At 40.9% G+C, this 17,286-nt stretch overlaps 1 protein-coding gene across 6 annotated transcripts in view; it reads left to right on the forward strand.

Annotated features, from left to right (window-relative positions):
• LOC105474645 (regulator of G protein signaling 7) overlaps positions 1–17,286 on the forward strand; it is a 569,035-nt gene that overhangs the window by 501,615 nt on the left and 50,134 nt on the right. For all 6 annotated transcript variants that reach the window (XM_011729459.3, XM_011729461.3, XM_071073718.1 and 3 more), the window contains one exon: positions 17,212–17,286. In XM_011729459.3, the coding sequence (XP_011727761.1) occupies positions 17,212–17,286 (75 nt within the window). The remainder of the gene's footprint in view (positions 1–17,211) is intronic.

Consider the following 17,286-nt stretch of genomic DNA (forward strand, 5'->3'; position numbering starts at 1 on the left):
CCTATTATTAAGTTGGTGCTTTTATCGCTTGCGGATTGGCAACTTTTCAAAATGATGAGACCAGATTTCTGTCCTGTTTCTTCTGAAATGATGAGGATGTGGATGGGGGTTGGGGTGATGCTAGCAGGAAGGTCTTGAGAGCCAACAACTAACTCTCAGGGAAATGGATAGAGGGTAGTATTGATCTCAAGTACTGATGGTATCTTGCATAGTTGTGGGAGTCTGGGCAGGTGTCAGGGAGGGAAGGGGAGCATCTAATCCTGATACTCTATTGAGAAGCCGGCCTCTTGGATCATTCCTACTATAGCTGAATTCTGCTTACTAGTAGAAAGGGTTAATAGATATTCTTTTAAACATAGACAAGGAAGGAGACAAAATGGGGCCAAGTGTTAACAATTGGAGAACCTGGATAAAGAGTCTATGGGAGTTCTTTAAACCACTTTTGCAATCCTTGTAGGTTTGAAATCATATCAAAGCAGAGTAAGAGGTTTAAAATGTGTACAAACACACTCAGGCATGCAAGTGCACACAGGCTGTGAGGGACTGACTGAGCTAACAACAGGGGCTCAATCTGCCATGACGGAACCAGCATGGACTCTGATTTCATAGACAGCAGTCATTATTTGAGCTTTGGTTTTTTTTCCTGTTCATTTGCTTTTCCCCAGATGCACAGATTGTGTTTTTAGAAAAGAAAGAAAAGATAGGCTATCTTCCCTTAATAGGACATCAGCTATCTTCTTCAAATGAATTTTCTCTTTCCTAAGAAAGACAATTAAATTAAAATTAAAAGCAATCTAGATTAATTTAAAAGATAGCAAATCCTCTCTCAAATACAAAAAAACTCTAGATTTTTCCTCAACTCTGCTATTTCCCTCACAATAATTTCATGTACTGCCTCACAATCAATAACTGGATTTTTTCAAAACAAATTACATTTCATTAACAGAAAACTCAACATAAAGATATGTGTCAGGCCGGGCCTAGTGGCTCACGCCTGTAATCCTGACACCCTGGGAAGCCAAGGCAGGAGAATTGCTTGAGGTCAGGGGTTCAAGACCAGCTGGGCAACAGAGCAAAACCCCATCCCTACAAAAAATACAAAAACCAGACAGCCATGGTGGTACACACCTGTAGTCTCAGCTGCTTGGGAGGCTGAGGCAATAGAATCACCTAAGCCTGGGAAATTGAAGTTACAGTGAGCCAAGATCACACCACTGCACTGCAGCCTGGGCAACAGAGCAAGACCCTGTCTCAAAAAAGAAAAGAAAAGAAAAAAAAAAGATATTTGTCCTTACATATTTTCCTTCCTTTCTTTCTCTTTCTTTCTTTCTTTCTTTTCTTTTCTTTCTTTCTTTCTTTCTTTCTTTCTTTCTTTCTTTCTTTCTTTCTTTCTTTCTTTCTTTCTTTCTTTCTTTTTCTTTTCTTTTCTTTTCTCTCTCTCTCTCTCTCTCGCTCTTCCTTCCTTCCTTTTTTCTTTTTCTCTTTCTTTTTTTATTTTTATTTTTATTTTTATTTTTTTGAGACAGAGTTTCGCTCTTGTGGCCCAGGCTTCTGTGCCGCGGCATGATCTCGGCTCATTGCAACCTCTGCCTCCTGGATTCAAGGGATTTTCCTGCCTCACCCTCCCAAGTAGCTGCGATTAAAGGCACCCACCATCACGCCCAGCTAATTTTTGTATTTTTTAAGTAGAGATGGGGTTTCACCATATTGGCCAGGCTGTTCTAGAACTCCTGACCTCAGGTGATCCACCCACCTCAGCCTCCCAAAGTGCTGAGTTTACAGGCATCAGCCACCGCGCCCAGCCACGTATTTTCAAATGTTAGCAGTTATCCTTTATGAGAAGAAAAAAAGGAAACTGCCATTAAGAAAATGGAACTCCAAAAAACAAACAAACAAACAAACAAACAAAAAAGGAAGAGAAGAAAACAGAACTCCAATGTATTGGTCTGGCTTGATAGATCAGAAGAACTTTGAAGTGAACTGAGTTTTACACTCTTGCCTCCATGCTCACCCTATATTTATTCCACCCCAAAATGCTCATTCTTTTAAAATTAAATCTGATATTTGGCCTAAAATTACTAAAGTTTATTAACTTTTTGCTTTTCCTCCATTTGGTATAGTTCAACTTGTTTATTTTCAATTAGCAACTTCCTCAAATCCTGACAGTCAGGTGCGGTGGCTCATGCCTGTAATCCTAGCAGTTTGGGAGGCCGAGGCAGGTGGATCACCTGAAGTCAGGATTTTGAGACCGGCCTGGGCAACATGGTGAAACCCCATATCTACTAAAAATATATGAATTAGCTGGGCATGGTGGTGCACGTCTGTAATCCCAGCTACTCAGGAGGCTGAGGCAGGAGAATTGCTTGAACCCAGGAGGTGGAGGTTGCAGTGAGCCAAGATCTCGCCATTGCGCTCCAACCTGGGCAACAGAGTGAGACTCCGTCTAAAAAAAAAAAAAAAAAAAAAAAAACCTGACAAGCATAGAAGACCCAGTCCCTTGCTTCTGTGGTATTATTTCATTTATAACAAATTATACCGCTAATAATACTAATGCTACAGGCAACTAATATGTGCTTTGCATATTCTGTGTGTCGAGAACTGTGCTGACCCCTTTTACATGTGGTATTTCATACACTGAGGAGGTTGGAACTGTTTTGATTGCACTCGCTCTGAAAGAAGAGATACCAAGGCTGAAAGAAGTTGCTGCTTTTCCAAGAATCTTAACTATTTTGTCATCATGTTATTTGTCTTTTTTAGGTATGATTATTAACATGTTTTAAAAATGGCATTGTCCTTTAAATAAGTGACTTACTCAGAAATTTTCTTTCAAGTGTGATGCAGATGGAGCTATTTTGGGGAAAGTATGCAACAAGCATCTGAGCTAAGGTGGAATGACTCTTGTAGAAGTTGCCAGAATAAATCATGAATTGAATGCTAGGTTAGACCAGATAATATTTATATTCTCTTCCAAGGCGTGAGTCTTTGATATGCTTCGGTGAAAATTAGGTTCATGGTGGACTAATCTATATAGTTTAGAGAATGCTTATGAAACTCATATTAGATGATGGTTATAGTTGAAAAATGTCAAAACACTGCACGATAGAAGAGCCATTATTAGCTTCATTTTTTCTTACTTTGTGTCTTGAATCCAAGTTTTTCTCATATGGGTTTTAATCTTCAGCTCCATAATACGGCCCAGTGGAGATGTGCTGGTTGTATAATATGGCTCAGTTGTGTTGTCTGAACTCTGCTGTGCCATTGCACACCCAGGTAAAGAAATGCACAGCTATTGTCTGTCCTTGGATATTTATTTGTAGGTCAAGATGGAAACCGCTTTAAACAAAGTTATAAAGGCAGGGACAGAGAAGCTTGCTCTATTCTCATCTTGACCTCTCTAAAACTGAGGCTTTCTAAGTTCCCAGTGTCTTCCTGCTTTTTAATTAGTTAACCCCCATCAAATCTGGAAGCAATCTGCTATCAGCCATTTACACTTATCAACCGATGGGCTAATTGCATTGCACAGGAAAAGAACATTTGAGCTAAAATTTTCTGCACTAGAAATGTTTCTTTTAAGGCTAACCGAAGAATTGGAGTATTTGTTTCCTGTTAAATAAATGTATGATAATAATGAGAGGTGATGACCAGTTGGCCAAGAGGTTAAGCTACAGGGGCGAACATTCTCAAGCACACACAAATGCGCGCGCGCGCGCGCGTACCCACACACACACACACACCAGCAAACAGAGAATAAAACTCATTTTGTGTTTTTAATAGTCGAGTAGTGTTCAAAAAGTCTTTCACATTCATTCATTCAGTAAACATTCATTGAGCACCTACTAGGTACCAGGAAATTTCAGACTCCGGTGACAGATACTAAACAAGACATATAAAGTCCCTGCATTTGAGGAGTTTACCCCTCAGTGGTGAAAGACACAAAAAACAAACAAGTGTAATGTGCAAAAACCCTCCAGGTGGAGGTAAGTGGTGTGATAAAAATAATAGCAAGGTGATGTGATCAAGAGGGACCACACAGTATTTGGAGAAAGAAGTAGCACCTAGCACAGAGAAACGGCGTGGTACAGAAAGAAGGCCAGTGAGGCTGGAGTGAAGTGAGCAAGAACAGAGAGGTGCCAAGTGTAGCACCTTGGCCGGACACGGTGGCTCACGCCTGTAATCCCAGCACTCCGGGACACCGAGGCAGGCGGTTCACGAGGTCAGGAGTTCGAGACCAGCCTGACCAACAGAGTGAAACCCTGTCTCTACTAAAAATACAAAAATTATCTGGGCATGGTGGTGCATTCCTGTAGTCCCACCTACCCAGGAGGCTGAGGCAGGAGAATCGCTTGAACTCGGGAGATGGAGGTTGCAGTGAGCCAAGTTCGTACCACAACACTCCAGTCTGGGCGACAGTGTGAGACTCCGTCTAAAAAAAAGTATAACACCTGATAGAACATGGCAAGGTGTTTGCCTTTTATCCTAAGCGTGATGAGAGCCCTTTGGGGGTTTGAAGAGGAGAGCGATGTGATGTTGCTATAGTTTAAAAACATGACTCTGGCTACTGTGTAGAGAATAACTTGAGGAAAGGGAGGAGAAAGCAAGAAAGGAATTAGAACAAATAAGAAGGCTGTTGTGATAGTCCAGGTGGGAGATAATGGCAGCTTGGAGCAGGGTAGTAACAGTGAGGGCAGAGAGAAGCCAGTAGATTTGAGGTATATTTGGAGGTAAAGTTTGCAAGATATGCTGATGTCAAGTGAGGGAAGTAAGAGGAAAAGAGGGCTCCATGACGCCTCCTTGATGATGGCTTGAGCCTCTTGATAGATGGTTAGAGGCACTCACTGAAAGACAGAAAACCAAGAAAAGAATAGGTAGGAGGGGAGAGAAACTAAGAGTTCTGGCTTGGACACTTTATCCTTTTTGGGAAACTAAACCAAAATTAGCACTGAATCTGGCAGGCTTTTTCCAAAAGAATCTGGGTGTAGACAAGAGAGCGCATCATTGTTCACTCAGAATCTGGGGAGATGCAACCCAAGAATGCTGCCCTTCACCTCAGTTAGCTTTTCTCCCCACCCCTCAGAGCACACAACAAATTTCTAGCTCTCAGTATGCCACCCTCTTTCTTAGAACTCCAGATAAACGTTTGATGTCATCTACTTCTGACCCCCTTTAATTGGTTTCTATGATATTTATGTACTGATAAGTTTTCCTAAATATGTCATGAGAACTTGTCCACGTTTTATTTTTTACAGTTTTTAGACTTTTTCTTACCTCTCATATCCCCAAGTCTATTTCTATCCAAAACTCAGCCAAGACATAAACTCAGAAAGTCTCAACCAAAGTAGTTGTTTAAACTCTCACACTCTAACTTGTGTGCATTGGTTCATTTGCTAAAATGTGAGACCCTGTGGCAAAGGAGCATTTGTATAGTTTCCTGATCCACATCAGAACCAAGCAACGAATTAGAGAATAATGAGATGGGCTGGAGTCAAGGTTGCTGAGAGCAGCAAAAAGTGACAGCTAACTGGGATAAGGCAGAGGAACTAAAAATGGCATAAAATCACATAAAATCTCAAAAGGCATTAGGAGTTGGGATCATCTAGCCTCACAGGCATTGCTGTCTTAAAGATAGCAAAATAACATTGTCCTCAAATAATCATGACCTCGAATCATCAAGGAAAGACTGTTGTTTTGGATATGATTATATAAGAATGCAAGGATGCATGGGAATTATTTTAAAAGATTTTTTTTTTCCTAGCAGTGAAAACAAAATAAAGTTTGGGCTCTTAGCAATAAATATGAAATCTAGAAAAGAACTTTATGTAAAACTCTCTTTTCTAACACTACTAAATCTTTTTCTCTTTTTGGAAATCAAGTTGAATGCAACAGAGTATATCTTTGAAATTAATCTTCTTTACAGAGATTTTGCTAAACCGAGGTATGTGTGTTGTGGCCGTTCTCTGTATGTGTGTCCTGTAAAGGGAGGGCTCTGATCTGAACATGTGTGTCCTCCCCAAATCCATGTGTTGAAATCCTAATCTCCAAGGTGGTGGTATTAGGAGGTAGGATCTTTGGAAGGTGCTTAGGTCATGAAGGTTCTTTCCTCCTGAATGGGATTAGTGCCCTTATAGAAGAAGCCAAGAGAGAACTATTATGTCTTCCATCATGTGAGGAAATGGCAAGAAGGAACCTTCTGTGAACTGAAGTGACCCTCACCCAACCCAAAATCTTTCACTGCCATGATCTTGAACTTCCCAGCCTCCAGAACTGTGAGAAATAGATGTCTATTGTTTACAAGCCACCTGGTTTATGGTATTTTGTTACAGAAGTCTGAAGAGACTAAGACAGGGAGGTACACGCCTTTTCTATTTGGGAACATATGATTTAGGAGCTCCCATGTCCTTTGTAATTCAAAGCTATTGAATTCAAGGCAGCTATTGTAATTCAAGGTTAATTCCAGTATGTGATGATTGTCACAAACTCGTTTCCCAGTTGTCCCACTGCTATCTGCTGTAAAAATTATTATAAGCCTTTGAACTTACTGTGAGTTATTTATGCTATAGGAAATTTTATTTGGTTCTCTTTAGCCTTTACAGCATACCATTTAAGTCACCAGTACTAACAATAGCACCGTGTAAAAAGATAAAGATTGTTTTCTCCAGTTCAGTAGCTAGTTCATTTTCCTACTTTTTGCCACCTCACTTTTACACTGGGGAAATTTATGTTGTCACCAGAGACATAGTCTAGACTTCATGTCTTAATTTCTGCATTCAAGAAACATATTAAGGGTTAAAGTAAAAATGTTTAAGGTGTTTGATGACCCATTTAAGCCCATAGACCAGGAACCCAAAAATTCTGTGTTGCTACTCACCCTCCCACCAATGGAATACCAGAGGAACAGTATAATGCGAATCAAAATGCCACTTCAATTATGGGTGTAAAAGAACCTAATATGCCAACCCAGGTCATAGGACAAGTTGGAGCACACATGTTCAGTCTCAAACCTAAGAGGGACTTTTCTCATCCAACTGAAAATCTTTGTATGTCCTCACACAGCAGCCAGCTTTTTGTAGGGACATAATCATAGAAAGGGAAGGAGATCAATCGCTCATGTGCGCACAGCAGGCCAGGTGTCACAGAAAAGTGTCCATGCACACTTGCCTCGGGCCTTTTGTTTCTTCCTGCAGGAGCCCCTATTTTAAAGATAATTACGGCAACTTAGCTTCTACCCAGTGATTTTTTAAATTTCAAAGCAGTTCTAGCTGGGAGCATTTTAAGTATTTTAAAGCTGAACATTAAACAGAGGTAATCCCAGTGACCACAAAGAAGTTATAGGCAAATGTACTGGTTAGAGTCCTCTTGGTTGCTCTTCGAGAATGGTACCTGCAAGGCAATTCCTAGTTTATAAAAAGGGAGTATCATTGAAGGATGCACAGAGAGTTCCTAGATGTGAGGCTGAAGTGGTCTGATTTCAACTAGAGCAGATTAACAGAATGTGGTAGGACTACAGAAGAAGAATTTAGGAAAGTGTAGCAGAGACTCTGAGTAATGAGAGACAGCTCCACCAAATTCTCAGGAATTGATCATCATGTTTTCATGTTGCATATTCAATGATTTGTTCACACCACCAATGATAATGCAAAAATCAGTGGCACGAAAGGACAGGCCAAGGGCAGATGATTTCGCAGGCATTTGTGTTGGAAGTGCCCTGATTCGTGGTCTTCATAGCGACTGCAGAAAGAGCTACGTTCCATTTGGAGACTTCAGCAAATACAAACATTGTATGTAAATACAACCCAGGAATCGCTTTTGGATTCCTCTCTTCTCTTCACAGGCTTCCCCATCTCAGCAGATGGCATGGGAGTCATCCTTGATATTCTGTTTTCTTCAGCATGCCCGCAGTCACAACCCATCAGCAAGTTTTGTTGATTATACCTTCAAAATGCATCCCAGATGCAACCACTTCACATCATCTCTAGCGCTGACATGCAAATCCACGTCGCCATCATCTCTTGCCTGGATAACTGCAGTAACCTTCAAACTGGGCCCCTTGCTTCTGCTTTGCCCTGTTCCCACCCTGATAATCCACTCTCAAAGTACTCAATATTCTTGAATGAGTTCTTTGGTTGGTTGGTTGGTTTTTAATCAGTTTTATTTTTTTAGAGCAGTTTTGGTTCACAGCAAAATTGAGTGGAAAGTGCTGAATTCCCCAGCAACCTCCCCCACTGCCCACAGCCACCCCCATTATCAACACTCCCCCCACCAGAGTGGTACATTAGTTATAATCGATTAATCAATGATATAACCCTGATATATCATTATCACCTGCACTCTGTAGTTTAGCGTTCACTCTTGATGTTGTGCAGTCTATGGTTTTGACAAATGTATAATGATATGTATTCATTGTTGTAGTATCATATAAAATAGTTTCACTACCCTAAAATTTCTCTGTGCTGGGCCTATTTATTCCCAACCCTTGGCAACCACTGATCTGGAAAAGGCAAAACTATTTGTCTCCATCGTTTTGCCTTTTCCAGAATGTCATATGGTTGGAATCGTATAATCTGTAGCTTTTTCAGATTGGCTTCTTTCACTTAGTAATATGCATGTAAGATTCCTCCGTGTCTTTTTGTGGCTTAATAGCTCATTTCTTTTTAATGCTGAATAATATTCCATTGTCTGGATGTACCACAGTTTATACATTCACCTACTAAAGGACATCTTAGTTGCTTTAAAGTTTTGGCAATTATGAAGAAAAAGCTGCTAGAAACATCCATGTACAGGTTTTTGTGTGAACATAAGTTTTCGACTCAATTTGGGTAAATGCCCATGAGGATGATTGCTGGATCGAGTGGTTAGAGTGTTTTGTAAGAAACTGCCAAACTGTCTTGCAAAGTGGCTCAACCATTTTGCATTCCCACTGGCAATGAATGAGAATCTCTGTGGCCGCACATCCTTGCCAGCAACTGGTGTTTTCAGTGTTCTGGATTTTGGCAATTCTAATAGGTGTGGAGGGGTATCTCGTCGTTGTTTCAATTTGCATTTTCCCAATGACATACAGCGTGGAGCATCTTTGTACAAATGTATTTGCCATCTGTATGTTTTCTTTGGTGAGGTGTCTGTTCAGATCATTTGTCCATATGTTAATGGGGTTGTGGTATTTTCTTATGGTTGGGTTTTAAGAGTTCTTTACTTATTTTGGATAATAACCTTGCATATTTTTTTTTCAACTTTGTGGCCTGTCTTCTCATTCTCTTGACAGTATCTTTCACAGAACAGAAGTTTTTAATTTTAATGAAATCCAAGTTATCAATTATTTCTTTCATGGATTGTGCCTTCGATGTTGTATCTAAAAAGTAATCACCCAACTCAAGGTCACGTTCTCCTGTTATTTTCTAAAAATTTTATAATTTAGCATTTTACATTTAGGTTTATGATTCATTTTGAGTTTGTGTGTGTGTGTGTGTGTGTGTGTATAGAGTGTAAGGTCTGAATGAGTTTTTAAAAATAAATCATATGAAGTCACTCTCCTGTTTAAAACTTTCCAGTGGCTTCCAATTATGTTTAGAATTAAGCCAAAGTTGGGCCAGTTGCAATGGTTCACGCCTGTAATCTCAGCACTTTGGGAGGCCGAGGCAGGCAGATCACGAGGTCAGGAAATCGAGACCATCCTGGTAACACGGTGAAACCCCGTCTCTACTAAAAATACAAAAAATTAGCCAGGCGTGGTGGTGGGCGCCTGTAGTCCCAGCTGCTCGGGAGGCTGAGACAGGAGAATGGCGTGAACCCGGGAGGCGGAGCTTGCAGTGAGCTGAGGTCACGCCACTGCACTCCAGCCTGGGTGGTAGAGCAAGACTCCGTCTCAAAAAAATAAAACAAAACAAAACAAAAAAGAAACCTTAAAAAATAAAAATAAAGAATTAAACCAAAGTGCTTACCACCTTACCATGGTCTGTGATTTCTACTCAACCTGACCACTTTGCACAGCTTCAGGCTGACTTCAGATAATTCCATTTCCTTCTGCCTCTCGGACACATGGAGTTCATTCATAGCATACATTGAAGCACGATATCATACCCAAGAATCTGTAGCTAGCAAATGAGACCTAATAGCAATTAAATGAGTAAATACTATAGAGAAGAGTGAATGGAAGAAATCTGGAGCAATTTCCTCAAACAACTTTCTTCAGTTTGTGTGTAGGAAGCAGATGGGTCAGGAGGAGGTGGGCTGAAAGAATCAGAGCCTGAATCAACTGACAACTGCCTAAGAAAGTGAAGAAAACTTGAACTGGGTCTTTAAAAAAAGAATCCTGGCTAGGCACAGTGGTTCGCACCTGTAACACCAGAGCTTTGGGAGGCTGAGATGGGAGGACTGCTTGAGGCCAGGAGTTTGAGACCAGCCTGGGCAACATAGCAAGACCCTGTCTCTACTAAAAATTAAAAATAAAATATCAGCCAGACATGGTGACACTCACCTGTAGTCCCAGCTACTCAGGAGGCTGAGACAAGAGGATTGCTTGAGCCCAGGAAGTGGGGGCTATAGTGAGCTGTGGTTGCACCATCGCATTACAGCCTGGGCCAAAAAAAAAAGAAAAAAAATCCTGAGATTGAACACTTTAAAATCTGTAGTTACTTCATGTAAGTGTACACTTTAAAATCTATAATTACTTCACGTAAGAATAAGGGATCATTTTTACTGGGGTACTATGGGTCATGCATGCAATTTTTAAAACTTGTACTGTATTACAAAGGGGCAACTCTTTTTCATTAATTTGCTTCTATTTGAATTAATAATTATATATACAGATGCTCTTTGACCTACAATGGGGTCATGTCCCAATAAAGACATTGTAAGCCAAAAATATTATAAGTCAAAAATGCATTTAATACTCTAATAAACTCACAGTAAGGGTGAAAATGTTTAAGTTGAGCCATAGTAAGTCAGGGACCATCTAAATACAGCAGTTCCCCCTTATCTATGGTTGCAGTCTGCGGTTTCAGTTATCCATAGTCAACTGCAGTCCAAAAATATTAAATGGAAAATTCAGGAAACAATGCATAAGTTTGCAATTTCGTGCCATTCTGAGTAGCATGATGAAATCTCATCTATCCCATTTCTGCCCCAGCTGGAACATGAGTCACTCCTTTGTCCAGCAGATCCACGCTGTCTATGGTACCCACATGTTAGGCACTTAGTAGCCTTCTAGGTTATCAGATCGACTGTCCTGGTATTGCAGTCACCTTTACTTTACTTCAGAATGACCCCAAAGCCATCATCATCACATGTTTTGGCATATTTTATTATTTTATTCTTAGTTATTGTTGTTTTCTATTTTATTATTAGTTATTGTTGTTAATTTCTTACTAGTCCTAATTTATAAGTTAAACTTTATGATAAGCATGTATATATGTAAGAAAAACAGTATATATAGGTTTTGGTACTATCTGTGGTTTCAGGCATCTCTTTTGTGGGGGTGGGCAGTAGTAAAACATATCCCCCAAGGATAAGGGGGGACTATGCATATTTCAAACCTGAATTTTCCCAGAATTGTGATTTTTTAAAACTTTCTAAGGTGTACTTGATGTCTTGCTATCAGCTCTGTTTGACGGTGCATTTCTAATCCTGCACTCACCTGTCATTTAGGACACTGTTCTCCCAGGTACACATCAGCTGCAGTGATGGAACTTAAAGACAGCTGTTCTGTATTCCTGTCTCTCACTGTCGCTCTTCGCCACAAGTTTTGCCAACTTGTCCTGAACACAAGTATGCCTTCTGCTATCACTAACAAAAATGTACTATCGCATGAAAGGAACTAAATGGCATTTAGATGCTTTTACTTAAAATATCAATAATGAAACCAAAAACTCCAGCTTCTCTTTTGCATCTCATGAGGACACTCACGTAAACGTTATGACAGTAATATTTCTCAATGATATGCTCCGTTTACTCCCTCAGGAATGGGTTCTACAGTGTTAAATCCTACTTTATAATAAATAACATTATAATAATGTTACAACCCAGCTTAGTTCGGTTGAAAAGAAATTCATCTTTGAATCACTAGAAATAACACAATTCTCTTCCAGGCTAATGTAAATAGCATTTCATTACTCCTTACATCCTACAATACCATGTGCTTAATACTGTATCCAGCAAATAGTATATATTTGAACATTTTAGTGGAATGTCTACTTGGTAACGATAATGTTATTTATATCTTATTGGGAAGATAGATATGTTTAGCTCTGCAGAAACTAATTTTACGAATTTCATGAAGGTCTGGTGCCAGCTAGTGGTACGTATTATATATGCATCAAAAAGATAATTGATTTTTTTTAAGTAACCAAAAACAACATAGTCTCATCGAGATTGAAAAATTGCTTAAAAACAACGTTTACAGGAATATTGTTTGCCGTGTTGAGGAGAACCAACAGACTGCGGGTAAGAATGGATGTCTGTCTTGGCCGGGCGCAGTGACTCATACCTGTAATCCCAGCACTTTGGGAGGCCTCAGGATCACCTGAGGTCAGGAGTTCGAGACCAGCCTGGCCAACATGGCAAAACCTTGTCTCTACTAAAAATACAAAAAATTAGCTGGGCGTGGTGGCACCCACCTGTAATCCCAGATACTTGAGAGGCTGAGACAAGAGGATCACTTGAACCCAGGAGGCGGAGGTTGCAGTGAGCCAAGATTGCACTGTTGCACTCCAGCCTGGGCACAAGAGTGAAACTCCGTCTCAGAAAAAAAAAAAAAAAAAATGGATGTCTGGAATGTTCTGTTGTCCTATAATGCTCTGTGTCAACTTCCACTTAGTCATTATGCTCCCATATTCTGATTATTCATGTGTCTGTCGTTCTTATTGTATCAGGAAGTTACTGGGATACGGCTCATGCCTTCGTTTCTGTAATTCACCATGTGTCACAAGATCTCACAATTAGATGCAGAAAGAAATATTTATTGAATACATAAGAGAATTCAAGAAAAATTATTGCCATATTTCACTTACCACAGTGCATGACTTCTGAAAGCAGTTATTCAGGGGTTATCAGCACTGAGTCATGACCTTAATTATTCAGAAGTATACCAGACAACTTTGGGCCTCTAAGCTTTTTTAATCTTCAAGAATTTCCTAGTTGACTTAGATATCATAGATCTGTTGAACCATTAGCTGTCCCGTGAGGCCTCCTTAGAAATTACAAGGCCTCTGAGACAAGCATCCCAGATCCAGATTACTATTTTAACCATTTAGTCATTAGTAACAAATTTTGAACTGGCAGATTTTATTTTCCTGGGATGGGAGCCGGGTTATAAAACATATCTTACAGTTCAGTCTCTAATAACATTTACTTTTAAAATCAATGCTTTCTTATTAATTTGCTGATTAGTGGTGTTAATAATTGGCTCAAGTGGGAATGTCAGATGTAAGCTAATGGTTCATTAATCAAATTTAAAAGGGCATCATCTTTTAAACATGAGGATGAAACTTCTAATTTCTTTCAGGACTGACAGTCAGATATGTTCCTCTGGGGAGGGGATCTTTCCACTTTATGCCTTCAATGGTTGACACAATTTCCAGGGCCATTTGTTAATTATTCCCCCTGGTGTGAAGTAAAATTGATTTGGAATCCTAGCTCGTTATGGAAGGAGTTTTAGAGTTCAAATTAGTTCAGCTTCCTCAGATGTATAAAGAAAATACAGTTTCTGTATTTTCTATAATTGACATAGTTTTCTCAGAAACCTTTTTGAAGGATAGGTTTCAATGCATGTGCTCTGCATGCCACCATATCGAAATAGTTGGTTTAGATGACTCGCTCATTTGTGGATAAATGATCACACTTTCAGTTTTCTCAGTCTTTCTCTGCTGCTATCCAACACTGGTTTTGGAAGAGAGTTTGGAGTCCAGAGGCTTTGTTTTTACAATCTTGTGCAGTGGGGCCTGAGAGCCAAGCACCTGCAGAACATCTTCCAGATCCTTGTCGATTTCTGCTATAGGCAGGTTAGTGTGGGCTGCTCCCAGGACAGCTGCAACAGGTACCATCTCATCACCTGGAACTCACTGCTGAAGTCTGTTTCAGACATCTGCTTCCAGCATAAAATCCCTGCATGCTGTGGCCTTTGTCCCAACCTCAGTCTCCCATCCACCCACTATTCTTAGATCTTCTGTGCCTTTTACTACTGTGGCATGCAAGAAATTCCAGATGCCTCGACTGCCACATGAGAGGGTTGGGAAGCACTGCCTTAAGCTCATCTTTCTTGCTACCACCCATATGATATAAAATTCATGTTGACTCTGATCACATGTGGAGCTGCTTCTATGGGCATGGGACTAACTACCTCACAGGCTACCTCATACTTGTGTGGGATTTTTTATTCCTCCCTGTTACCTCTCCTTCTTCGAGTTTCTTCCACAGAGGAGAAAAATGAGGCACCTGCTGAGCTCAGTATCTTACCTTTCTCTTTCTTTGCCTCCAGGTCATGAAGAAACATGCTTTCCTTTTCCTGGATATTATATCCTAATTTTTCCCATCCCTTAACATATAGAAAAACAATCTCCATGACGTATCTTATCATACTTGGCTCTTTAAAAAAAAAAGAGAGAGCAAGAGAGAGAGAGAGACAAAATCTCACCCTGTCACTCAGGCTGGAGTGTGGTGGCTCAGTCACAGCTCACTGCAGCCTCAGACTCCTCAAAGCAAGTGATCCTCCCACCTCAGTCTCTCAAACTGCTGAGATTACAGGCATAAGCCACTGCACCTGGCACTGTGCTTGGCTCCTGATATGTTGATAGGAGTTTAAAGAATTTTACTGCTTTCCTTTCCATTATGGCTCAGGCTTAGGGATGGAAGGTTGCAAAGAAATAGAAATTGAATCGAAAATGAAAACTCGATCCTTTAGTGTTTTAAAAACCTTGTCTTTGTTACACCTAGATCAATGGTTGTAAACTCTGGCTGCATATTAAAATCCCAGGGGTCTTTTGAAAAAACGAATGCCTAGGCCAACCATAAAAAAAATCAAACCAGAATATCAGATACTCAGCAACCAGATGCTGGGGTAGTTTAGTGCATTGCTCGGTGTCGCTTAGGAAATTAGTCCCACCCAGCTGGGCGCCCTTCCTCCCTCCTACACGGCCAAGCCGACCACTGTGCCGAACCAGTGATTTCTATTCCTAAATAGATACGCACACCAAACTCATAATTTGTTTAATGTTTGCAGTACAGTGTGTGTGTGTGTGTATGTGTAGTACATACATATTCTACAAAAAAAGAGAAAAAATGTTTTCCTCATTTACTTCCTTATCCATTATAATATTATGGTGGAGTTTTTGCCCAACGGCTGTGCTAGCAGGAGATGGTTCTTTAAGGAAAGTGTCCTCTATCCTCATTACACAATGAGCTGATTCCTGTTACTGTAGTGAACAGCTGACTCTGCCAATCACAGCAGCTCTGCCTTTTTGCCCTTCCTTCCCAACCCCATCCCAACTCCACAGAAGACTTCCGCATTCACACTTTCTCTGGAGTCACTTCTAAGGACATCTAATGCTTTAATTTCTTGCAATCTGTGGGAAGAAGCAGAGAAATTGAGCAGAGACATGCAACTTGATGGTTTGTTTGTTTGTTTTGAGATAGAGTTTCGCTCTTGTCGCACAGGCTGGAGTGCAGTGGCGCGATCTCAGCTCACCACAACCTCTGTCTCCTGAGTTCAAGTGATTATCCTGCCTCAGCCTCCAGAGAAGCTGGGACTACAGGCGCCTGCCACCACGTCCAGCTAATTTTTGTATTTTCAGTAGAGATGGGGTTCACCATGTTGGCCAGGCTGGTTTTGAACTCCTGACCTCATGATCCATCCACCTCGGCCTCCCAAAGTGCAGGGATTACAGGCGTGAGCCACCGCGCCTGGCTGATGTTTTTTACTAATACCAGACATCCTTAAATCCTGCACCGAAAGTAAAGGAAACACAGTCCATGCAGCCATTAACTTCTCATCTCTTCTAAAGGATGTGTGATGTCTAAGCCCTTTCTACATTTAAGCTACCCTGTATTTTTGAATCTCCTGTCTTCTCTGTTTCCTGATTCATATTCTCTCCCTTCCCCTCTTCTTCCCCCTTCCTCCCACTCCTCCTCCAAATATACAAGAAGAAGCTTGCAGCTATTTGTTTCTGTGCAACAGAACAATAAATCCGACAAGATGAGACTCCTGAGGTTGTCAGGAAACTAACAGCAGGCTGCCGATACTTCTCCAACCCCTCTGCTTTAAAGGGGTTCACCTGCCCTTAAGGAAAAGGAAGGTCGGGAATTTATCAGAAGCAGCATGGCATCTTATTTACCAGTTTCTTTCTCCATCTTTCACATGTTAACCATTGTATATTCTGTCTCTGGCAAACAAAGATTCCTAGTCACTGGGTTTCACAATCCCTGTAAGACAGTTCATTCTGGGAGTTGAGCTGGCTCAACTAAATGCCATTTGAGCTTTCCAACTTGGGAAAAGCAAGCCACCCATCTAATAACAGCCTTTTTTTTTTTTTTTAATTTTTTGCGATGAGTTTCGCTCTTGTCGCCCAGGCTGGAGTGCAATGGTGCGATCTCAGTTCACTGCAACCTCCACCTCCCATGTTCAAGTGATTCTCCTGCCTCAGCCTCCCGAGTATCTGGGATTACAGGTGCCCACCACCACGCCCAGCTAATTTTTTATATTTTTAGTAGAGAGACAGTTTCACCACGTTGGCCAGGCTGGTCTCGAACTCCTTACCTCAGGCAATCCACCCACCTCAGCTTCCCAAAGTGCTTGGATTACAGGCATGAGTTACTGCGCCCGGCCCAGCCTCACTTTTTATAAAGAGGGAACTCTGCAAGAGGCTGTCTGCAGATAACCAGCAAGGGGGATCGGCCCGTTTGTCCAGGAGCGCCTCACTCTTTCTGTCGGGTTTGTGGCTACAAATATTGACACCACTTTCACATGTGCAGCCCAACTATTTCTTTTTCCTGTTTCTCTGGGAGTTATTTGAAGATGGCATCTGAAGGCCTTTAAGAGTTAAGAAGTATCATGTCTTTTATGACTGGCCACTGCTGATGGGACTGGCTGTGGCCATCCAGAAAACACTTCCCTTGATCTGTGTCATTGTGGCATTTGCTTGGGCTCTGGAGAGCGAGTCATTCATGATTGTCCTGGTCGGAAATTTCATACCCAAAGATTCATTTGTCTCTCTGTTTTTCCATTTCCAGCCTGGATGTGTAAATACAACTGAAGTGGACATTAAGAAATCATCCAGAATGAGAAACCCCCACAAAACACGGAAG

This window comes from Macaca nemestrina, chromosome 1 (assembly GCF_043159975.1).
Source record: "Macaca nemestrina isolate mMacNem1 chromosome 1, mMacNem.hap1, whole genome shotgun sequence".
Classification (NCBI taxonomy): Eukaryota; Metazoa; Chordata; class Mammalia; order Primates; family Cercopithecidae; genus Macaca; species Macaca nemestrina.